General features: G+C 38.9%; 1 protein-coding gene across 5 annotated transcripts in view; it reads right to left on the bottom strand.

The window, feature by feature from the left end:
* The window catches only part of arfgef1 (ADP-ribosylation factor guanine nucleotide-exchange factor 1 (brefeldin A-inhibited)), a 71,355-nt gene that overhangs the window by 20,854 nt on the left and 24,017 nt on the right, over positions 1-26,484 (bottom strand). For all 5 annotated transcript variants that reach the window (XM_079601636.1, XM_079601637.1, XM_079601638.1 and 2 more), the window contains exons 3-14: positions 25,942-26,098; positions 25,710-25,856; positions 23,807-23,986; positions 20,436-20,703; positions 19,226-19,342; positions 18,612-18,814; positions 17,546-17,679; positions 4,599-4,833; positions 4,140-4,239; positions 3,914-4,053; positions 3,677-3,785; positions 117-318 (exon numbers count right to left, since the gene is read on the bottom strand). In XM_079601636.1, the coding sequence (XP_079457762.1) occupies positions 117-318; positions 3,677-3,785; positions 3,914-4,053; positions 4,140-4,239; positions 4,599-4,833; positions 17,546-17,679; positions 18,612-18,814; positions 19,226-19,342; positions 20,436-20,703; positions 23,807-23,986; positions 25,710-25,856; positions 25,942-26,098 (1,992 nt within the window). The remainder of the gene's footprint in view (positions 1-116; positions 319-3,676; positions 3,786-3,913; positions 4,054-4,139; positions 4,240-4,598; positions 4,834-17,545; positions 17,680-18,611; positions 18,815-19,225; positions 19,343-20,435; positions 20,704-23,806; positions 23,987-25,709; positions 25,857-25,941; positions 26,099-26,484) is intronic.

Raw genomic sequence — 26,484 nt, 5'->3', positions numbered from 1 at the left:
CATAGATAGGTAAACGAAGCAATTTCCATTCAAATTTCTATTGATAGTGATTTTGTTAACCGCTTTAATAGAGCATAAGTTGATTTCATGCTTTTAAATCCTACTTAATTGCTTACAGGTCAATGCCTTGCTCTATGATCTCCTTCTGTTGTTTGAGGACCTCAAACTGCTCAGGGTTGTCCGTCCCAGACATCTGTGTGCTGTAGCTCCCGATGCCTGACGAGGCGGTGGAGTCCAATGAGTTTATGCTGCCGTAGCGGTTAATCGTTTCTGGATGCTTTGACTCATTGGTTTCCTGTTCTAAAGGCTTTTCTTGGCCTGATCGAGAGAGAAGAGAAATGAAATTCAGATGCAATTTCAGAGAAAGCTGAAAAAATGATGAGCCCGGTTTGTGAAACACCATGAGCCCCTGCAGCCTAGGGACTAAAGACAACATGATTCATTGGAGTCCTGGTTGGCTGAAATGTGTGTTGGTGTAGAGTCTTTTTTCTGATTCAGCTCCCTATATGAGTTTCCCAACACAACACTTCTCTAATAAAGTCTTTGGCCTCAGCAGACTCGTATCACAAAAACAGCACGATGGGGACTGGAGGAAGAGCAGCGTGACCTGAATACACAAAGTAACAGATCTGAAGTTGGTGCAAGCAAAATAAACAGGCGGTTTGGGTATGTGGAAGCCGTGGTTGCAGTTTGCAGGGTCTAATTACACACTGGAAACACTGTAAAAGATTTAGCGGGTAGCTATCGCTGTAACATGAGCTGTCAGGTCACTTCCTCATTTCTCAGTTTCCTCTCTCTAAGAGATCAGAGGAGCCAGTAAGTAGCAGCTGGGAAATACTTGCCCATTCGTCTTAAGCTTCAAACAATAATATACAATGATATACAAAAGCTAATACGGCCACAACACAAATAACTATTATATACTGTCTAGTTTACGCAACAAAAGCTAATGCAATCAATTCTAAATGTCACTACAAACTGCCGTTACCTGCTCTCCCTTTTGATGTGCGTCCGTTAAGAGAAAAGAACAAAGATTGATTGGCCAGCATGATGAGAATACAAGAACCTGAAAGTCTTGATTAGTGATCCAAAACAAACATAATGCATCTGAAGAGTTACTCAGATAAGTATGCTACAATCAGACTGGCCGATTAAGACATAAGGCCTGTAAGATTGGCAATTTGGTCAAGATGAAAGGTTACAGACAATTCTTTATTTGATTTGCCACCGTAAACATTGTTTCCACTAAAATACCATGGCTACTATATTTATAAAACAAAATCCATGGTAACCACTGTCAAAAAATTAACAAAAACATTTTATATTTTAGGTGATTACTAATGTGTTCTGGCTATTTGTTTGCAAATAAATAATGTGGTTCCAAGTCTGTTATTTTCAGTGTTTTCCTGGGTGTTGCTAGGTGTTTGCTATGGTGTTTTAAGTAGAAACTAGAATGCCTTACAAGCATTGCTGTGACGTTCCAAAAGTGTTTTGGGTGGTTTCTAGGGCATTGCCAGGTTTTTGCTAAGGCATATTGAGTGGTTGTTGACAAGTGGTTGCAAGAGTTTTTTTCTGTGTAGTTTCTAGGTCTTACATTGCTTACAAGTGGTTGCTAAGGTGGTCTGAGTGTTTGTTAGCAAATTGCTATGTGGTTTCAGGGGTGTTTTGGGTGTTTTTTAGGGCATTGCTATGTGGTTGTTAAGGCGTATTAAGTGGTTGTTAGCACATTGCTATGTGGTTCCAAGAGTTTTTTTGTGTAGTTTCTAGGGCGTTGCTAAGTGGTTACTAACGTGTTCTGTGTTCTAAGTGGTTGTTAGTGGTTCCAAGGGTGTATTTTTTAAGTGGATTCTCAGTGGTCAATTTGTTATTTAAAAATAAGTAAGACTCTGGTTTCTGATTGGCTGATATCTGAAAGCCTAAGATGGGCTTGATGCAACAGGGAAATTTCCTTTAGGTCCATCAGAGCCTCTCCTCCTTAAACCCAATAAAGCAAAGCTTGATTAAACCTAAATCCCCATCGCTCTGAAGAGGTAGGGTCTTTAGCCTGGCGCATGTTCCCAGCTCTTACGAGAAGCTCTGCTTTGCAGTATTCAGGGAGCTTGCAGCCTACCTCCCTGATGTCAGGGCATGCCTTGGTGAGGAATAACAGCCTCCAGCCTGTTTGATTAAGATGAAAGGCCTGTGTAGCCATCACGGCGAAAAGCATTTCCTGCCTTTATTTGAGGCACAGGACTCCTAGTGCACTGTCCTCAAAAGCAACTGTTTATCCATTTGGTTCTGCACAAGCCAGAAGCCTCTGGAAAGCAGCATAAAGGCACTCCGAGGAGACTAATTTAGAAGAGCCAGAGCCGTAACCTGGAATATGTAATGCAACCGCTTGGATCCAAATAGGGATGGCCCGATACCGATACCAGTATCGGGTATCGGGCCGATACTGAGCTCATGTACTCGTACTCGTAAAAACGCCCCGATACCAACAACCGATACCAGGCAGCGTGTGTACAGTGTTTGTGTCCAGACAAAGAAGCACTGACAACAGAAAGTATAATGGGGATAAAAAAGAAGGCTGTCTATGAAGTAAATGTATCATATTAGTGAAATATTAAACAAAATATAGTAACGCCTATATAGCTGTGGTGCGCGAGCTGATAAGAGAAAAACGCGCAGTGGATTGAGCGCGCCGCGGCACCGAAGCGCGAGCTGGTCGAGCGCATCAGACGTCAGTGGAAAGTTTGTAGTTCAGTCGGATGTCAATGGCAAAGAAAGTAAAACGAGGCATGTAGCTTATTATTAACATTAACTGACCAGAGAGAGAGAGAGAGAGAGCGTGCACTTCTGTTGAATGCTCTGGATTGCTGATCGTTCACTCGGCACGTATATTTGGATTAAAACTAAATCGTATATGTAAGTAAAACATGAACTGTTACCTTATTTATGTTTAACGACATTATTACAGGACATTTGCAGGTCAAGAAGTTACATGAACTTCAAACATCCAAAGCGCGCGCCCCGAAAACCATCGCCTCAGACAGCGCGCGAACACTGAGTGGAATTATTTCACTATTGCGCTTGTACGGATGAATTCACACAAAACTATGTAAAAACGCCCGTCTTGGCGAGTATCCTAGTAAACAAAGTATATTATATGTCAAGTGTACGTAGACAGTATAATTCAAATAGGTTTCAAGTGCGTTCGGTCTTAAAGGGGCAGCAGTTGAATTAATCTGCTGCTGTGTTTTAATGTTAACCAGACAAAGGATTAACTCTTGACTAAATAGGCTACCTTTTTTTGTAACTTCACAAAAAGATCCATCTATATTTAATTTATACAGTAATGAATATGCAGTGCATTAAATATATTTGATGAACAAATTAAGTTTACATTTAATAAACAAATATGATTTGACATTCTTTTGGTTTCTCTACCAATACATTTAAAAATGACAAATGCATGAATTAAATTAATTGAAAATAAAAATACAGGTATCGGTTACGGTATCGGCGAGTACCAAAAATGAAAGTATCGGTATCGGACTCGGCCTGGAAAAAGTGGTATCGGGCCATCCCTAGATCCAAAGCATATCAGGATATAGAGGGGCTAAACAAGGTTCTGCAGGTATCATACTGGTTGAGGAGCCAGTATTGATGTTTTGTTGAGGCTGATGGTTTGCCTTACCGAGACTTGTCTGGGAATTGGGGTTGACATATTGGTCTTTGCTCCACTCCACCATACACTTGAGAATGGACACCAAACACTCCAGTCCTTTCTTCCTTAGAGTCAGCTCCTGAGCGAAATTAACAGTTCTAGTAATTTACCCTTTCGAAATCAGCATGATTTTTTTCTTTTGTTAAAAAATAAATAAAACTTGAACAGGGACAATTAAACTTAAAAAATTCATCAAAGTGTGTTTACCTGAAGTGGGTTTGTACCCAGTTCATGGCCTCCTCGTCCTTGTGCAATCTTTGAGAGGTCATTCACCAGCCTCTCGAAAATATTAGCAGCATTCAGGTCACAATCATAATTAACATAGATATCAACCACACTCTGGGCATCTGTGAGGAAAAGAAATATCATAGAATTACTCATAGAAAATCTCTCAAATATCTTTGAAAGTGAGATTAAGAAAAGCCTTTCATACCTGCACATATTCTGGTGAGGGTTTGAATGACCATCCACTTGTGGTCATATGAGCTTGTGGACGTTTCCAGAATATAAAGGAAAATCTCTTTGAAAAACACCTAGGGAGAAAAAAATAGTTTTTAAAATTGGTCATAAAATTGGTGAAAAATGCAGTTTTTCACTTAAAAACCTCAAATATTCATAACAAAGTCAGTAACAGATGGTGTTGTCAAGACTCTTGCGTAACTTGATCGAAGTGAGAAATATTACTACACGTCACTGCAAACAATAAATCCCAACACACTTGTCTGGAATGAGGCACACACACAAACAGAGAGACTGAGGCAGAATTACAAGCTTTCATCCTAAACCACAGCTCAAATAAATCCACACTGTCAGCTAGACGCTCCACAGTCTGACGCCATCAGGGCAAGATGCACAAACACATTACAATTCGGGGGGAACTGAGTTCAGGCACCTCAATTTGCATCTTGAGATGTGTCTTGAAGTTGGACAGGAGGGTGAGGAAGATGGACAGCGACAGCTCGAACACTTCGGGGACGGAGGAGACGCCGTTTTTAGACAGCGCTACGCACAGGTACTGCTTGATGGCGTTGATGAACATCTCATTGGTTTTGAAGATGGGCCCAGCGTTCTGCAGGATGGACAGGAGGAGCTGCAGCGAGAGGACCTTGGACCGCAGCTCGTGGGATCTGCAGGAAGTTCATAAATTATGTATTCATTCTGCATTCCATTTTAAATACTTGTGCCAAGGCCAAACTTAACTTAATAAAGAAAAATCTTATTCAAGAATCTTAAGTCCCCCTGTGGTGAAAATCAAGCTTTAAAATGTTATTTATAGGTCTATGTGGTGTTTTTAATATGCTTTAAGACAAACCATAAGCAAATTCATAAATCAACACCATTGGTGAACAAAAGAGTCTCAAAATCGCTGGTGTTTCTGACGTCACAAACTACCTTGTAACCAATCCTGTCAACGTGTGATTGTCAACGAGTGGATCTATGAGCTGGTGTGAGTGAGTGGAGGCGGGGCTCATTTGCATATTCATATGCATATACCGGTACTAAATGAGGCAATGGTACAGAGTTATATTTAAGCTACTTTAAGGCATGAAAAAAAAAATTTCAAGGAAATTTTTTTTTTTAAATAAATCATTTTTGGTGATCAAAGATGAGTTTTAAGGGATAACTTACTGGGCAAAGGCTCCATTAAAAATACTATTTTTATTGACTGTTTAAATACTTAACATTTCTCATTGCCCAAAGAATGACATGTATAAAGAAATATAAAGTATAAAATAATGAGAATTCAAAATTAATATATTTTTGCTGGTTATCAGCTTATAAGACTGGAGACATTAATATAAAATAAACCAAAAAAGTATTCAATCATAAATATATTGTAGATTATCGTTCATGAGAAAAGAATAAAGCTGCAACTACAGCTGTGTTGTTATTCCTAACTAAAACTATTAAAATGAACCTGAAATAAAACATAAATATTAGATGGAAAACATAAAATGATTTTTTTTTTAGAAAATGTAATAAGTTTAAATTGAAGTACTAAAATAACTCTTAATAACTCTTAACTTAAATAAAAATGTATTGAAGCTACATAGAAATATAAAATATAAATTAAAACAAAAAGACAAAAGAACGCAAGAAAATGACTAAAACTTAAACTAAAATTAAAATGTAAACTGAAAATATAAAAATAAAAGCCAATTAAAAATATGAACACATACTATAATAGTATAATACTAAAATAACACTGGACTTTGGCTTTCCACTGATAAAACAAATGTAAAAAATATACACTTATTAAAACAAATATTTTTTTAGGATATTAAATATTAAATTAAATTAAACATGAATATAATAATTTCGGGAAATCTTAAACGATGCAGCAACAGAATTCAAAAGGCACTCTACAGTAATAGCTACCAAAACAATGCTATAAAATATGTCATACTGTCTACTAATGAACAAACTAAACCTACATTTTCTGAATTAAATTGTGTTAACACTAACAGTGGTGAATTAAAAGTGGTGCCTCAATTCTAGTGTGTTCTGGGTGTTCTAGTGTGTCCTTTTCAACCCCTTTTTATTGTCCTCTAGTCAAAAACTGTCCCTAACATAAAGTATGTACAATAATAATAGTGACGTTTGCCTAAGTTTGCACCACTATAAATAAATAAAGTCTAAAGCCGCGTTTCCACCCTGGGAACTTTCCCCAGGAACTAGGAACTTTGGGCTGGTACTCTGTGTGTTTACATCGCAGGAACCAGGGTCTAAATGAAGTTCCAGGTAAATATTTCCCCCTCAGAAAGTCCCTGCTGGCGAGGTAGTACTTTTTCAAAGTTCAGGAACTTTCGGGGGTGGGACTTGTGCGCTGAACGTGCTGATTGGTTGTGTTCACGCCGCATATTGACTGGAGGACTCCACGCAGCATTCTATTTTAACCGGCATTTTTAAAAATCTATTGCGGTTCGTGGCTTCATGCATTAAGAGTTGTCTGTCTGCAAATATGGAATTTAATTATAAAATATAGCTGCAAGCAGCGATTACGGGCCCAAGCCGGTGGCACCGCCACCCCGGTGCCTTTAGTGTCACCGGCTTGGGCCCTCCATCGCTGCTTGCAGCTATATTTATATATATATATATATATATAAAGCCGCCACCCCGTTGCCTTTCGGGTTCCTGTGCACGACGGGCAATAACGTAACCCCGCTTTGACTGTCGAGAGGGCAATATAGCCCTTTGTATCACTCGATTTTATTTAACCAAATGTTTTTTTTAACAAAATATGTTATTTATCTGATTCATCCAACCCTATACTGCACTCTTTTACTAATACTATATTATATTTCATCGTTTTCATGTCTTGCCCTCAAACATATCTGTTTAATCTGCTTATTTTTAAGTTACACATAATACATTGATTGAAAAAGAAACTCAAACTTTTTGTTTATGGTAATATTATTTGATACAGAAAGAAATAAGTGAGACTGTGGGAGTGAGGGGAGGGTAATGACAGCCAAAGGGAGACAGAGACAGATAACTTTTGAAACTAAAAAAATGACATCCTAACTTTGATAATGTTTAAATATACATGAAAATGCAGCATATCATTAATTGAAATTAGTGTACTTTAAAACACTTGTTTAAAATAAAAAACACATTTATACATAGTATAAAACACTAGATGGCACAATTGTTCATTGTCTTTCTGCTCCCCTCCCCACACACACACAGACAGGGGGGCTGTCTGTGTGTGTGCCCTCCCTCCCCTCCCCACACACACAGACAGGGGGGGCTGTCTACACACACACACACACACACACACACATCCACACACACACACAGAATGGGTGGGGGAACTCGGTCAGAGAGAGGCAGAGAGAGACAAAACCACATTCAAACCAAAATATCTGACTTCCTGTTGGTCGGAGCTAATGACTGTAAACCAGAAAGTTGTCCGGCTCGATGTGCACAATATACATACCAAGTTTTGTGACTGTAGGTAAAACTAACCCCCGCACTTTTGTCAAAAGTAACACACTTCCTGCTGCCAGTTGGTGGCGCTATAACTTTGACTCACATTAGTTACATCCATGTGATCGCTCTCTTACAACAAACACGCTACTGAAGTTTCATCAAGATCAATTAATGTATGAAGACGTTATAACACATCGTGTTTCTCTTTTCTCGCCATAATTTTGTTTCCTCGCCACGGCCAAACTGTTCGAGATATCAAAAATCCGTCAGCAATTTAGTATCCTCAATGTCTTGACGTCATGCTGACCGATATGGCAAGCCGTTTTAGCTTTTATTCATTTCCAGGATATGAATTCTTGATATCAACAATTACATTTTCACTAGTTAAAATTATAGTTATTGATATCAGGAATTAGATTTATACTAGTAACAATGGCCATTTTTGATATCAGGAATTACATTTCCACTAGTAACAATGCTAATTCTTGATATCAACAATTACATTTTTACTAGTTAAAATGTTAATTCTAGATATCAAGAATTTAATTTTTGATATCAAGAATTTAATTCTTGATATCTGTAATTGTATTTTCACTAGTGAAATGTCACCATAGGCTGCCATTCAAAATCAATTGTTGATATCAAGAATTGATTTCTTACTAGTAGAAATTCCAATTTCACATATCAGAAATACAATTCTTACTAGTAAAAACCTTTATTTTTGATATCAAGAATTCAGTTGTCACTAGTTGAAATGTCTATTCTTGATATCAACAATTGAATTGCTACTAGTAACAATGTTAATTTTTGATATCAATAATCCCATTTTCACTAGTGACAATGTTAATTTCTGATATCATGAATGTGATTGTTACTAGTAAGAAAGCCATTTTAGATATCTGAAATATTATTGATATCATAAATACATTTTCAGATATCAAAAATGAAAAATGTTACTAGTAGCAATTCAATTGTTGATATCAAGAATAGACATTTCAACTAGTGACAATTGAATTATTGATATCAGTAATTGGCATTTTTACTAGTAAGAAATCAATTCTTGATATCAACAATTACATTTTTACTAGTAAGAAATCAATTCTTGATATCAACAATTGATTTTGAATGGCAGCCTATTGTGACATTTCACTAGTGAAAATACAATTACAGATATCAACAATTCAATTGTTGATATGAACAATTACATTTTTGATATCAACAATTGCAATTGTTGATATCAAGAATTCAATTGTTGATATCAAGAATTAAATTGTTGATATCAACAATTACATTTTTGATATCAAAAAATGTAATTGTTGATATCAAAAATGTAATTGTTGATATCAAGAATTCATATCCTGGAAATGAATAAAAGCTAAAACGGCTTGCCATAGACCGAGTTTGGTTGCGATTGGATGAATTTTCTAGAAAAAATGTTTCAAATTCCAGGGGCATGCGTTTTCATACCACCCACAATAGCAGACTTCCTGTTGGACTGGCGTAAAACTTAGAGCACGAAAGTTGTTCGGCCCGATGAGATCTAAATGTGTACCGAGTTTCATATTATTACATGCAAGCGTGTTTGATATACGGACAAGTGTTTGAATCCCATTCAAGGGGGCGCTGTCGAGCCCCCCTGCCACGCCCGGGTACCAGCTTCAGCCCGGCCCTGATGGGTTCTGACCTGTGTGCAAAATTTCAAGAGTTTTCGAGCACGTTAAGGGCCCAAAAAGTGCCCGAGATTTTGCACACAGCAGAGAAAGGGTTAAACTAAACTAGCCCCCCTCCTCACACACACTCACACACACACACATACACAGATCCCCACCTCCCCTCCCCACCCCACACAGACAGACACACACACACAGAATAGCAGAGAGACAGAGAGAGACACAATTCACATTCAAACCACAATATCTGACTTTCTGTTGGTCGGAGCTAATGACTGTAAATTATAAAGTTGTTCGGCTTGATAATATCAATATACACGCTGAGTTTTGTAACTGTAGGTAAAACTATAACTAAGTTATAACACACTTTATGCATCCTTTTTTAATCATAAATTTGTTTCCTCGCCACGGCCAAACCGTTCGAGATATCAAAAATCCGTCCGCAATTTAGCGTCCTCCATGTCTTGACTTCATGCACACCGAGTTTCGTGGTCATCGGATGAATTCTCTGGGAGAAGTGTTTCAAATGCCAGAACATGCGTTTCCATACAGCCCATAATAGCCGACTTCCTGTTGGACTGGCGTAAAACTTAGAGCACGAAAGTTGTTCGGCCCGATGAGATCTATATGTGTACCGAGTTTCATATTATTACATGCAAGCGTGTTTGATATATGGACATGTTTTTGAATCCCATTCCAGGGGGCGCTGCCGAGCCCCCCTGCCACGCCCGGGTCCCAGCTTCAGTCGGCCCCTGATGGCCGCGGGTTCTGACATTTGTGCAAAGTTTCAAGAGTTTTTGAGCACGTTAAGGCCCCCAAAAGTGCCCAAAAGGTAGTAAAATAATAATAATAATAAATATATATATATATATATATATATATATATAAATATAAATAAATATAGCTGCAAGCAGCGATTACGGGCCCAAGCCGGTGGCACCGCCACCCTGGTGCCTTTAGTTACACTAAAGGCACCGGGCTGGCGCTGCCACCGGCTTGGGCCCTCCATCGCTGCTTGCAGCTATATTTATTTATATTTATATATATATATATATATATATATATATATATATATATATATATATATATATATATATATAAAAAGCCGCCACCCCGTTGCCTTTCGGGTTCCTGTGCACGACGGGCAATAACGTAACCCCGCTTTGACTGTCGAGAAGAAGTCTGCTTTAGAGCTTGCATCAGTGTGAGTCTTTCTGCTCCCCTCCAAACACACACAGAAAAGGGGGGGGGCTGTCTGTGTGTGTGCCCTCCCTCCCTCCCTCCCCACACACACACACACACACACACACACACACACACACACACACACACACACACACACACAGAGAATGGCAGGGGGAACTCTGTCAGAGAGAGACAAAACCACATTCAAACCAAAATATCTGACTTCCTGTTGGTCGGAGCTTATGACTGTAAATGAGAAAGTTGTCCGGATCGATAAGCACAATATAGAGACCGAGTTTTGTGACTGTAGGTAAAAATAACCCACCCACTTTAGTCAAAAGTATCTTGAAAGTAACACACTTCCTGCTGCCAGTTGGTGGCGCTATAACTTTGACTCACAATAGTCACATCCATGTGATCGCCCTCTTACAACAAACACACTGCTGAAGTTTCATCAAGATCAATAAATGTATGAAGACGTTATAACACATTGTGTTTTTCTTTTCTCGCCATAACTTCGTTTCCTCGCCACGGCCAAACCGTTCGAGATATCAAAAATCCGTCCGCAATTTAGCGTCCTCAATGTCTTGACTTCATGCTGACCGAGTTTGGTGGCGATAGGATAATTTTTCTTGGAGGAGTATATCAAATTCCAGGGGCATGCATTTTCATACAGCCCATGATAGCCGACTTCCTGTTGGACTGGCGTAAAACTTAGAGCACGAAAGTTGTTCGGCCCGATTAAATCTATATGTGTACCGAGTTTCATATTATTACATGCAAACGTGTTTGATATATGGACCAAGTTTTTCGGACCACGTTCAAGGGGGCGCTGTTGAGCTCCCCTGCCACGCCCGGGTACCAGCTTCAGCCCGGCCCTGATGGCCGCAGGTTCTGACCTGTGTGCAAAGTTTCAAGAGTTTTCGAGCACGTTAAGGGCCCCAAAAGTGCCCGAGAAGTCCCACACAGCAGAGAAAGGGTTAAAATAAAGCCCCCCTCCTCTCTCACACACACAGACACTGAGAGAGACTGGCAAAATTCCCATCAAATCACATTCAAACCAAAATATCTGACTTCCTGTTGGTCGGATTTAATGACTGTAAATTAGAAAGTTGTCCGGCTCGGGGAGATAAATATAAATACCGATTTTTGTTACTGTAGGTAAAACTAATACCCCATTTTTGACTAAAGGTGGCGCTACTGAGCCCCTTACCACGCCCGTTTCTGAAACTTCACACATGCCTAGTACCTAATAAATCTGATATGCATGTTGAGTTTCATGCAATTTGAAGCATGTTAAGAGCCTCAAATGCACCCAAAAAGAATATAAAAGTTTAAAGCGTTGCCATGGCAACAGTATTTAAGATATCAATAATTCTTTCACAGGTCTACATCTGCCGTGTGTTTACATTATACAGATGAAGTTTGAAGCAAATCGGGTAAAAATAAGAGGGTGAATTCAAAGCATTTTGAAAGTGACACACTTCCTGCTGCCAGTTGGTGGCGCTATAACTTTGACTCACAATAGTCACATCCATGCGATCGGCCTCTTACAACGAACACACTGCTGAAGTTTCATCAAGATCAATTAATGTATGAGGATGTTATAACACACTTCCTGTTTCCAATATTCGCCATAAATTCGTTTCCTCGCCACGGCCAAACCGTTCGAGATATCAAAAATCCCCTCGCAATTTATCATCCTCCATGTCTTGACTTCATGCACACCGAGTTTCGTGGTCATCCGATGAATTCTCTAGGACAAGTGTTTCAAATGCCAGAACATGCGTTTCCATACAGCCCATAATAACCGACTTCCTGTTGGACTGGCGTAAAACTTAGAGCACGAAAGTTGTTCAGCCCGATGAGATCTATACGTGTACCGAGTTTCATATTATTACATGCAAGCGTGTTTGAGATATGGACATGTTTTTGAATCCCATTCCAGGGGGCGCTGGCGAGCCCCCCTGCCACGCCCGGGTCCCAGCTTCAGTCGGGCCCTAATGGCCGCGGGTTCTGACATTTGTGCAAAGTTTCAAGAGTTTTTGAGCACGTTAAGGCCCCCAAAAGTGCCCAAAAGGTAGTAATATAATAATAAATATATATATATATATATATATATATATATATATATATATATATAAATAAATATAGCTGCAAGCAGCGATTACGGGCCCAAGCCGGTGGCACCGCCACCCTGGTGCCTTTAGTTACACTAAAGGCACCGGGCTGGCGCTGCCCCCGGCTTGGGCCCTCCATCGCTGCTTGCAGCTATATTTATTTATATATATATATATATATATATATATATATATATATATATATATATATATATATATATATATATATATATATATATATATATATATATATATATATAAGCCGCCACCCCGTTGCCTTTCGGGTTCCTGTGCACGACGGGCAATAACGTAACCCGCTTTGACTGTCGAGAGGGCAATATAGCCCTATGTATCACTCGATTTTATTTAACCAAATGTTTTTTTTAACAAAATATGTTATTTATCTGATTCATCCAACCCTATACTGCACTCTTTTACTAATACTATATTATATTTCATCGTTTTCATGTCTTGCCCTCAAACATATCTGTTTAATCTGCTTATTTTTAAGTTACACATAATACATTGATTGAAAAAGAAACTCAAACTTTTTGTTTATGGTAATATTATTTGATACAGAAAGAAATAATAGAGTAATGAGACTGTGGGAGTGAGGGGAGGGTAATGACAGCCAAAGGGAGACAGAGACAGATAAGTTTTGAAACTAAAAAAATGACATCCTAACTTTGATAATGTTTAAATATACATAAAAATGCAGCATATCATTAATTGAAATTAGTGTACTTTAAAACACTTGTTTAAAATAAAAAACACATTTATACATAGTATAAAACACTAGATGGCACAATTGTTCATAGTCTTTCTGCTCCCCTCCCCACACACACAGACAGGGGGGCTGTCTGTGTGTGTGCCCTCCCTCCTCTCCCCACACAGACACACACACACAGACACACACACACACTCACACACACACACACACACACACACACACACACACACACACACACACACACACACACACACACACACACACACACACACACACACACACAGAATGGCTGGGGGAACTCTGTCAGAGAGAGGCAGAGAGAGACAAAACCACATTCAAACCAAAATATCTGACTCCCTGTTGGTCGGAGCTAATGACTGTAAATCAGAAAGTTGTCCGGCTCGATGTGCACAATATACATACCAAGTTTTGTGACTGTAGGTAAAACTAACCCCCCCACTTTTGTCAAAAGTAACACACTTCCTGCTGCCAGTTGGTGGCGCTATAACTTTGACTCACATTAGTTACATCCATGTGATCGCTCTCTTACAACAAACACGCTACTGAAGTTTCATCAAGATCAATTAATGTATGAAGACGTTATAACACATCGTGTTTCTCTTTTCTCGCCATAATTTTGTTTCCTCGCCACGGCCAAACTGTTCGAGATATCAAAAATCCGTCAGCAATTTAGTATCCTCAATGTCTTGACGTCATGCTGACCGAGTTTGGTTGCGATTGGATGAATTTTCTAGAAAGAGTGTTTCAAATTCCAGGGGCATGCGTTTTCATACCACCCACAATAGCCGACTTCCTGTTGGGCTGGCGTAAAACTTAGAGCACGAAAGTTGTTCGGCCCGATGAGATCTAAATGTGTACCGAGTTTCATATTATTACATGCAAGCGTGTTTGATATATACGGACAAGTGTTTGAATCCCATTCCAGGGGGCGCTGTCGAGCCCCCCTGCCACGCCCGGGTACCAGCTTCAGCCGCGGGTTCTGACCTGTGTGCAAAATTTCAAGAGTTTTCGAGCACGTTAAGGGCCCCAAAAGTTAGGGATGCATCGATCCGATATTCAGTATCGGTATCGGCTCCGATATTGCCATTTTTGCCAGATCGGGTATCGGTCAGACGAGGCCGATCCAAATCCGATATTGTGCGTATACTATTCTGTGCTATTGTTAAGCCCCACAAAAGGCACAAAAACATTATAAAGCACCATAAAGTTGTCGTGCACTATATTATAAGTGTTCGGAAGCCATTATATAGTATAATGTGAGATAGAAATTAATATTTAAGTCATTAAATTCAAGATCACGTTCACTTTTCCCTCCGCTGCGGCTGTCAGTCATTCTCCATTCAGCATCAAGCAGTGCGTCACGTTCGGTTACGAGTCAACACGATGAAAAACTCTCTCCAAGATGATTCAAAGTTACTATAATTATACTTGATCTGTAGATAAAGGGCTATGGTTTTGCATTAAACAACTTTATCTTGCTGGACTTTATTGCTGTACCTTAATCATGTTAACGTTACTTTCTACCGGGTGTCTCTCACAACACTGGAGTAGAGTCAGAGCATTATAATTGTTCTTCACGCGCAGAGTAACTGACATTTAAAACTGTTTAAAGAAAATGCTCTGTTTAAAGAAACTATTGCATAGATGGATAGATACTGTATAATACACTACGCATCAATATGCCTTTCCTTTGTGATTTGAACTTTTCAATGCGGAATCGACGCGCTGCGCGCTGTGACTCGTGTTGCTTCATGCGCATCATTCTGCGCTCGCGATGCGCATAAGCGCTGTGTGCCGCACTGTACTGGAGCCTTTCATATCATAATACAGCGACGCAATGAACGATTATTTCTAGTTCTGTCCTATCTATCATATGTTGCTGCCTCATTAAACCGCTGTGCTATAAATTTAAAACATGTCTCAATTTTATAGTAGGCCTAGGCTATATATAAAATAATTAATCTTTTTGATTTTTGTTATCTTGTTTTTCATGAATGTATTTTACAACAATACAAAGAGCAATGTGTAACGTTTTACCAAATTTAGTGTTACACTTATTGTCTCATATTTGTTCCCCACTAAATGTTTTTTTCATGTTCAGATTTAATACAATTATTGTGCACTTGTGATTTTTTTTTGGCTAAATTTTACTGCTGAATTATCCACTAATCTAGTTTATAATAGCATTTTTGTCACAGATTATGATCATATTTTTTTTTATTTGTTGTTTTTCTTTATAATGAAGTTGTCTGTATTAAGTAGATTGTGTTTAACACAAAATAGTGACTATCAGTTCAACACACAGAGTTATAGAAATTCTACTTGATTAAAAATAAAAAACTGTGCTGGTATCGGATTGGTATCGGTATCGGTCGATACTCAGAATGTTTGGTATCGGATCGGATCGATTCTGAAAAAATGGTATCGTTGCATCCCTAAAGTGCCCGAGATTTTGCACACAGCAGAGACAGGGTTAAACTAAACTAGCCCCCCTCCTCACACACACACACATACACAGATCCCCCCTCCCCTCCCCACCCCACACAGACAGACACACACACACAGAATGCCAGAGAGACAGAGAGAGACACAATTCACATTGAAACCACAATATCTGACTTTCTGTTGGTCGGAGCTAATGACTGTAAATTAGAAAGTTGTTTGGCTTGATACGATCAATACACACGCTGAGTTTTGTAACTGTAGGTAAAACTATAACTAAGTTATAACACACTTTATGCATCCTTTTTTAATCATAAATTTGTTTCCTCGCCACGGCCAAACCGTTCGAGATATCAAAAATCCGTCCGCAATTTAGCATCCTCCATGTCTTGACTTCATGCACACCGAGTTTCGTGGTCATCGGATGAATTCTCTGGGAGAAGTGTTTCAAATGCCAGAACATGCGTTTCCATACAGCCCACAATAGCCGACTTCCTGTTGGACTGGCGTAAAACTTAGAGCACGAAAGTTGTTCGGCCCGATGAGATCTATATGTGTACCGAGTTTCATATTATTACATGCAAGCGTGTTTGAGATATGGACATGTTTTTGAATCCCATTCCAGGGGGCGCTGCCGAGCCCCCCTGCCACGCCCGGGTCCCAGCTTCAGCGCGGCTCTAATGGCCGCGGGTTCTGACATTTGTGCAAAGTTTCAAGAGTTTTTGAGCACGATAAGGCCCCCAAAAGTGCCCAAAAGGTAGTAAAATAATAATAATAATAAAGAAGAAGAAGAAGAAGAATAATAAATAATAATCCTAAGAAAAACAATAGGGCCTTCGCCTTTTCAAGGCTTGGGCCCTAATAAAGAAGAAGAATAAATAATAATCCCATGGAAAACAATAGGGCCTTCGCCTTTTCAAGGCTTGGGCCCTAATAATAAGAAGAAGAAGAATAATCCTTAGAAAAACAATAGGGCCTTCGCCTTTTCAAGGCTTGGGCCCTAAAAAACACTGGACCGACGACGAGGTTCAGGCTTTATTACGCGTATTTGTGTAACAGGACATTTTCTGCGCGTTCGTCCCAGCCATCTCACATTCAATGTCCGCAATACATCACAAACAACTGCAGCACAGTTTGAATCTCCTCCATACTTATTATAAATGTGGCGCTCAAAACTGATTACTGTCCGTCGCAGACTGGGAGGAGCAGTCGCCCGCAGTTTATAATCTTCCCGGTACTTTTTTAGACCGCGGTGTAAACGCAGAAAGTAACCAGTCTGGGGCAAAAAAAGTTCCTGGGACAAATTGTTCCGGGTAATTTCGGTGGAAACGCGGCTTAAGTCCTGCCCTGATGTAAATCAAGACGGATCAACAGGTCTCAGTCCATTTGACAAAGAGTGATCAATAGCACTGAAACAAGCTTCCTGCCTCACTGCCTCTGAAGACACACCAGGATGAATGGCTCCCTTTCTCTTCAACTGACGGGGAGGAATATCTCTCTTGCCCTCTGACAGCCCTATTCTCCTGTTAAAGAACAATGGCTGATGCCATCAACACTCTTGCTCTAAAATGTCTCCAACCAATTACAGATCTAATATTAGAATAGGAAAAGAGACCACAAAACCACAACAAAATTGAACCCTGACTGGAGATTTCCTTTTTGGCACAACATTTTGCACAACAAACAAACAATTCCATTTGTATACAGTCAGATGTTTTATTTAGAAAGCCTGGCTTACTTCGGATCAGGAGGACCGTCTGAAAGGGGCTTCATGGAGAGCTTGCAGAGAGAACGGAATACCAAGAATGCATCCTTCTGGAGAATGTGGGAAAACTTTGCACCTGGTGCTGGACCAGTGGTAGCTACAGAATCCTGTGGGAGAAATGCTCATGTTGGCCTCTCATGGCAATCACATTTAACAATCATCATCTATAGCACATAACATGCCACAACCATAAAACAATTGTATTTTGGTCTATTATACAATAGCTCCCAAAAATATTTGGACAATTATGACACTTAAAAAATACACTAATATATTTGCGTTTAAAAACCAAATTACAGACTTTTTAAGATCATTTAAAAAAAAATCATGTGTCTCAGATTATTTTACTTGCATAAAATTATAATATATTACTGCATTCAACTACAAAACAGGGTAACTGCAATACATATCTCTTGAAATTGGTTTATGTACTTGTATATTGATACATACGAGGTCAAACAATATTGGATTCCGCTGATACGATAATGAGAAAGGTAATAAAAAGATTGTTGTGCCTATACTAGAAAAATCCATTTATTAAATGTGTTAAATAATGTTCTTAGTCTTTCCTTCCTGTGATGGGGCAGCCCATAGAGAAGATACAAAAGTTTATGTTGAGTAGCTGTCAGATACAGTTTGTGTAAGCATAATACAAATAATATCCAGATTTTATGTATAGCGTGGGACTTTTAATTAGAAGCAAAGCCCAAATACACCACAGAACCCTTATTTCCAAAAGTGTCTATGCTTTATCACTTCCAGCTGCTCATTCAAAAAGATGCTGCATTTTTAACAAAACATTTGGCAAGAAGCAGTTTACAAAACACTTGACAAAAAGATTAGGTCATTATAGAGGGTATCATGGTTTGTGACATTGCAAACAAATTCTAAAATTGAATTTTGAATAATTCAACTGTTAAATCGATTCAGTTACAGTTCTGGACACACAATCCAGTCAAAAACAATGACATATGTCAACAAAACAAAGCAAGATAATTTTCTCTTTTGTACCATTCATGGCAGAAGCGGAAATTGGTACCTGAGTGTCATTGGAGGAGACAGACAGTCTGTCGTCGGGCAGGGACGGAGTGAAGCTTGCAGAAATGGGTGTGCCAGGGATGCCGTTGGCGTGAACATTTTCGTTGTCGCTGCCCAAGCCTCCCTCCTCTTCCAGAGAGTTTGGAATGCCCTCAGGTGGCTCAGCCTCAGCCTCAGCCTCAGCCTCACGGCTTTCCTTAAGATCTGAACAGGGTAAAACAGACTTCAGGCTGGGTTCAATGGGACGGTTAAAACAGACTTCAGGCTGGGTTCAATGGGACGGTTAAAAGTGTACCACTACTAAAATCAAACAGCCACTAGCCTAGCTATCCAACAACATAATATTGACTTCCTTTATGGACAGTTCACCAAATAATGAAACATGCTCCATGTTTTGTCTCTTGTTGTGAGGGCACAGTGTTCATTTGCTCATGTGCTCTTGTCTCCTGTGTTTTTGTAGAGCTCCTGGTATATGTTTTCATTGGTCTGGCGTTCTAGTATCGTTGTGTTCTATGTTGTGCGCGGTTCATGTTTATAATCGGTAATGTGCACATTTTTGTGTGAACTGTCCAATTGTCCCTTTAAGCTTCTCACAGCAAGCAGAATACAACTCGCCTCCAGCAACTGTGTTTATGACTTCTTGCAATATGCTCTGTACAATCTGCTGTGCCTTCTCTTCATAGTTCTGGTTTTCTTCTTCCACGGTGGTTTCCGTGCCATGCTCTGCCGCACCTAAAAGACAGCAGAGTACGGTTAAGCTTCTAATTCTGCCTAGTCAGTCGTTCATTGAGCAATGGGAGGACTTTCCCTCCAAGCACAGTGTAGTCACATTAAATCCACGTTAGCAGTTTCCAAATTTAACTTTAATAAGTGCTGTTAAGAGGGAACTCCACACTGCCTGTAACTGGGTGATCTTCGGATGGAAAGCGGTGCATTTAATCTTACGTAAGACTGAGAGACACTGGCACAGTTTTCCAACAGTCACATCATTAGAGGGGGTCTCATCTGTTCTGATGTCAAGCCTGAATACATGATTAACTTATAATGACTAGGAATCAGAGATGCTTGTGTGTGTCTAGTGGTGTTGAGAGGAGGAAAGAAACAAACTAAAAATAGTAAAGCTACTAACTTAAAGGGATAGTACACAGAGGAATGAAAATTCTGTCATCGTTTACTCGTGCCGTACCCACATATCATTTCAAATTAATAAGACTTTGGTTAACCTTTGAAACACAAATTAAGATAGTTTTAATGAAACCTGAGAGGTTGAAAAGTCCAGGTAACCAAAATTTAGAAAATCCAAAATAGTTGAGTGATCCAAATCTTGTGAAGAGGTACAATCGCTTTACACGACGAACCGATTTACTTTAGGCTCTAATTCACATCTTAAATATAAATTAATTTGTGCTTCGAAGATTAACCAAAGTCTTATGGGTTTGGATGACACGAGGGTACGAAACGAGTGATGATAGAATTTTCATTTTTGAACAAACTATGGTTTTAACGGCACATCAGTAAGTGGAATCAATAACCATATACAAAAACATAGTTAAAAAGAGAACAAAAAAATCTTCAAACAGAAAATTAAAACCCATGTAAGACTTTTCAAATGCGTTTTTGATAAAACATTCTGAACGTCTTTCTGAATACATCCTATTAAACCCTACATTTTTGGTCATGTATGAGAATAGGCAATAACGAAAGCACTCTCATAGAATATTCCACTGGTGTCTAGAGTCATTTAGAGAAATTAGCATAATAATTTAAATAAACATGAAACCCTAAAGCTAAATTAATCTCTGCATGTCCGCATGCATCTCTTTACTTTGCGCAGCTGCTGTGGCCTGGTCTGCCTCGGTCTGCTCATTCTCCGCAGGGCAGAAGTCGGTGCCGTTCTCTGGCTCGGGACTCTCGTACGGTGGTGATCCCTGCTCGACCTTGCCGCCCTGGTGTCCCGGTCCACCGTTGGCCTCGGCGGGGGGGCTTTTGCCAGGGGTATCGGTGTGCCGCTGTCCAGGAGACTCTGGTTCTTGCTGGCTGACTGGAGAATGCTGCCTGTGCCTCTCTCGCTCCATCTGCTTGGCTTCCTGCAGCTGGAACACACATACACGAAAGGTCAAGTCATTTTAAACATGTATCAGGGAGTTTATAGATTCATGTTCCCTCCTGTGCGACCAGGAGCCCAAAGCCACGCTGAAGTACATCCATTTCTCTGAACAGGAGGCAAATAAATGTGTTTAGGAATACAGGTTGTTCCCATCGTTTAAAAAAACAAAAACACAAGACCAGGATCTTTATAGCATCTTACTGTACGTGAAGACAATGTCTGTGTTCATAGAGACAGATGGTGGTTTGATTACATGCACCTGGAATGACAATCTGAAGTACGCACATGCGATAAGTGTCAAATGAAAATTCTGCCATCATTTACACACCCTCATGTGGTTTCAAACCTGTATGACTTTCTTTTGTGGAACAAAATAAACCAGCCATCAGTGACGTAAAGCATGCCACATTATGCAATCTAAAACTGATGATTTTACCTTAGGTCGAAACCACAGTCCGTCTCAGAAGACAAATATCATTCATTTAAAAAAAAAATGCACAGGGCGCAAATAGTCCACAACTGAATTTGAACTTCAGACCAACTGACTGACATTTTATTCTTCAAACTGAACATGTCTACAATATAAATATCAATAAGGCTGGATCATTCATTAACAATTATTTAGGCTTTGGTACAATACCACCCTGCGATACCTTGGCATTGAAAGTAAATCAATATCTTAGGGCTTAGCAACACATAAAATTAAACTAGACTGTTAAAAGATTTAGTAAATCAATTGAAATAATGTGCAAATAAATAAATAAATACCTTAGGGCTTAGCATTTGATCCAATAAAACTAATAGTGTTAATAGATTCAGTAAAATCTTAAATGTACATAATATCCTTCAACGTATTATAAATTACAGTTATAATACATAAAACAGTACTAAAAATAACAACTACATAAATAAATAAATCTCAACACAGTTATTAAATTATGCATCGCAAAGAGTGAATATACTTTTGTAAAACATACCACCTGGATTTGTTTTTATAAATAAATGACAGAATGAAATGTTATATATTTTTTACTTTTCATGTACCAATATACCATGGAGCCCTAGTTAGTAAGCAGACTGTCTGTTGAGTGTACTGCATGCATCCATAAACCCAGAAGCGCCTTCAATGTAACATGTTTATTAATAAAATATGAGGGACAAAGATGTCCCTTCTCCAGAGCTTTCACTTGAATTTAGGTGGTCTGATATGGTCTAGTCTGTGTTGGCAAAACAAATGCATCTTCAATATTGTATAGCTGATTAGTTATGCATGATGTGTCTGGCTGTGTCACAATGTGTCACGCTCTGTCCGGACTGCTAAAACTGTGTGACAAGTGTGTTTTGCTTGTGCCAAAACCGCAAGCATCACTTTCAAAGAGGCATCCTTTTGATCAGCGCAGCGACCGTGAAACATCTAAACTGCACCTCACTGTCCTCATCCACATGCAGCCATCCAAAACACAAAGATAGAGGCAGATCACGTTTGCTCCTGGTCTCAACATCCATCCCGGATGATCTAATCACAAATGACAGGCCTAAATACGCTTGTAAACAAGGTCTAAAACGTTTTTAACTGATCACTAAAACGCGTCCTCGAACACACCAATCATGCGGCACACCCATTTTAATACAGTTTTAATACAAACGTTAACTAAAATAAATCTGACAATAAAAAAAAAAACATGTTTACAGCAAGAAGTCTATTTCCGAAAAACAATAAATGTTTTTTTTCTCTCCATACTTCCTTTCTTGATATTTAACAATCACAATATATATGCAATGATTTTGTAGCCGTATAGAAAATTAAGCACCGTTGTGTATATCACATTTAATATGCTTTTTATTTAGCCATCAAGCTTCCTGAAAAGATTTCAAACAATGAAAAAATTAACTTTTCATTTATACAGATAAAACATTCAGAACCTACAACAAACTTTTGATTTAAATGCTGGTTCCTCTGTTCCGCTTTAATCCATTTCAGGGCTTAAATTTTCAAGATATACACTTCTGTTTAAAAATTTGGGGTCGGTACATTTAAAAAAAAGAAAATAATTAAATTCAGCAAGGATGCATTAAATTGACAAAATGTGGCAGTATTTATAATTTTACAAAATATTCTTTTTAAAATAAATTCATCAAAGAATCCTGAAAATGTTAACAAACATATTAAGCTGCAGAACTGTTTTCAGCATTGATAATAATAAGAAAAATTTATTGAGCACCAGATCAGTATATTAGAATGATTTCTGAACGACCATGTGACTCTGAAGATTGGATTAATGATGATGAAATTACAGCTTTGCAATATATAATAGTAAACTATATATAATATTCCACAATTAAACTGTTAACTGTATTTTTGATCAAATAAATGCTGCCTTGGTGAACATAAAAGACATTTGCACAAATCTTAATGATCCCAAACTTTTAAATAATAGTGTATACTGAATATTGTCAAAAAGGCTAAACAATAGCTAAATAATTTCAAGAAAAACAACCCAGTCCTAAAGAGCACCATATGTCATCACAAATTAGAGATCTGTCCTCAAAAGCAGAACGTGTTCACAAAAGACGTACGTTACTACGAGGCGTCAACAGCTGTCTTCACTGACCACTTGTAAACCAATCATCCGAGACGGATGTTACTACCAGCCGTAAACGGGGCCTATTACATACGAGAGAAAGCTCTTACACAACACATGAACATGGTAAGACAGGTGAAAGGAACTCATTTTGTCATGGAGGGGACGACAGCAGGCAAAAAAACGCAATGAAGCCAAGGCAAGCAGACTGGAGCTAGACGTCTGAGAGAGATCGGAGAGAAAGAAACAAGAGTGCGAGAGTGACAGATGAAGCTGATGTACACAAACCAGAAAAAACTTCAGATCAAGCAAATTTCAAGGCAGTCCTGTCACTCTTTACCTGACGATCTCGCTTTCTTGATGCCAAAGACCAATTGATCTTGTGATTTGTAAGCTATATTTTGAGGGGGAGGAGGAGGAGAGGCATCAACCAAAAAGAAAGAAGAGATGTTAGATCAGGATGTCATTTCCCCGTATTACCACAGGAGAAGTGTCAAATGCACTCACTGCTTGGTTCTCCATGCGGGCGAATATCACATTCAGCATCTGCGTGAGGGTGGCTTTGGCCGTGGTCTGGTTGATGAGGTTCTTACTGGCCAGATAGATGTTGTAGCACGTTCTTACGGCCTGCAGCACCGTACCTTCATGGATCTCTATTTGCTGGGAGGTCACGGCTGTAAGCAAGGCCTGTCGGGGGCAAAACAAACAAACACAAATGTCACCGCAGAGAAAGTTAAGCCACAACTGTAGTGATAAATCCTAGGAATGCATCCAGACAATATGGGGAGCGTTATTATTTATTACTTTAGCTGCAGGAATCTCAGTAAAGTTCAAACAGATTAGGCTTGGCATGCGGCCGTATGAAGGAGTTCAGCAGCTTTCAGGAGCCGTGCTTGTCCTGCCGCTCTACATTCCACAGTGAGATTTGTTAAACAATAGCTTAGGCAAATGACGCTATGGAAATCTGAGCACTACAGGTTAGGGCAGTTCTACACAAAGAATCAGAGAGATGTACATACATACATGCTAGAGCTGCACGATTAACCGTTAAAAGATCACGATCTTGATTCAAACACCCACGCAATCTCATTTCTGAATGACGCCGATTCGTCTGTGTCTATTAAACCTTTGACAAAATCACACCCGAACATTCAAGTTTGCGCTTTGTGCTGCCGCTGAGCCAGAGAGAGCAGATGTCATGTATAGCTATGAAATCGCTATCACTGTATCATTATTTCTGTGTTCATATTATCACAGAAGAACTGGGAAAAAAGTTTATAATTTGGATATAAACACTGATGTCTACGGAAGAGTAAAATAGAGTAAATCACGTTTAGAACGCAACATGCCTCTTCGAATAACGATTGTATCGATTACATTTGTACGCCAGCAGGTGGTGACAAGTTTTCAATTTGTCATTGAATTATTCATTTAAGACATTTGTTCAAAAAACACTTATTCATCCAGTATAGAGTACTTGTTACCGAAGTCTGTACTTTTTGACAAAATAGCAGCTGATAGACGCCTGCTTGTGCTTTCACCCGCTTTCAAACACTTTCGTGTGCTCTCAAACGCTCCCGTGCGTAGATCATTGTAGCCAATCACAGACATATCCGATGAGCGCGTGAACACAATGGCCCAACAGAGGTGTTTAAGATTCCGCTCAATAGTGCTCAAAGCGTCACAATTTTTACATTTCAGTGCCGACTTGGTACCGAAGTCTGTACTTTTTGACAACTCTAATCCAGTAATGAAACAAGAGAAGTATTTATGAATGAGTCATTGAATCATTAATTAATTCATTCTAATTTTAAACAGACTTTAACATGTTGTCAGAACCTCTATTAAAATATATGTTGTTAGAATCTAAATCTCTGTTTGAAACAAAACAATTGGGTTTCTCTATTTATCCAGAATCGTGCAGCTCTACCACATACTCAAATACAATACTTGGCATGCTTATTTGCTCTAAATACAAGTTTTTTTAATGTTTTGATCCTTTGTATTTCAATCATTTACTTTCTGCTGAAACTTCCCTGTTTTTCTGTATAATTTGAGTGCTCTATAGCATGAGATGTGACATGTGAAAGTGTTCTAGTGCATTCACTGCATTGGTTGCAGTATTTTTATTTCCATAATACTACTCCTGGCTAATTTTATAATACAATATTTTTATTTAAAAATGTATCTATTATTCTACAATAATAATAATACATTTTCTGTAATTATCTTACTAAAGCTACTTCCTATATACCTTCTAGATGTGCAATATTGATGTTTTCTGTATGAACATTACCCAAATTCTCTACAGCTAGCATTGTTTCCCTGAGCATTTCTGAATTTAAAAAACCAAAACATGGTATTATTTGCTCCACATGTTTATGAGCAATCACCCATAAAAATATTTGACCTTTATGATTTGCAACTGGACGCCTTCATCCGTCTGTGGTCCTTGGAAACAGCCACATATAGTCTCTATGATCCTGTCGATGAGCTTTTTTCCTGGGGTTGTGTTGTCTGGAGCGCTCCCCGTCAGGTGACCATATGCTATGAGTTTCTGAAAAACCATGAACACAGCGTATGAGATGAAACATCCCCATCATAAGAAGCATCCTGTCATGAGTTTGTTGTAAGGCGCTGACCTGTAAACAGTCTAGAGAGGTGATGACGATGCGCGGACATTTGGACTGACAGGCCAACTCAAACGGCAGGAAGTATTTATCTGCTTCAATGAAGTTGGTCTTGGATTTGATTGGCGGCAGAGTACTGGAACTTGACTTGTTGTCCCCAGCTGGTGGGCTACAAAACAAAAATAAAGACGTTACTCAGTTTAACTGAACAGGGGCTGACAATCATTTTAACCAAATTAATACGTGATATGCTGATTAAATAATTGAATATATTGCAATCAATGTTAGCTGACAAAAAGCTCTCAAGTTAAGATAATTTAAAGGGGTCATGAACTGGGTTTTAATTTTTTTTTTATATTGTTGTCTGAGGTCAACTTATGACATTGGCTTGGTTTTTACATTTAAAAACATCAAAATGAATAAGTAATAGGCTATTTTCTACCCTGATTTTGAGCCGCTTTGAGGTTATTATGGGCGTGCCGCATTGAAGACTTGGAAGTAAACGCCCACTGCTATGATTGGATAACAGTTTTGCATATTATAATGAGTTTCATG

This window comes from Phoxinus phoxinus, assembly GCF_949152265.1.
Source record: "Phoxinus phoxinus genome assembly, chromosome: 24".
Lineage (NCBI taxonomy): Eukaryota > Metazoa > Chordata > Actinopteri > Cypriniformes > Leuciscidae > Phoxinus > Phoxinus phoxinus.
Note: the sequence above shows the minus strand (reverse complement) of the source record. Positions and strands in the feature narration are given on the sequence as shown.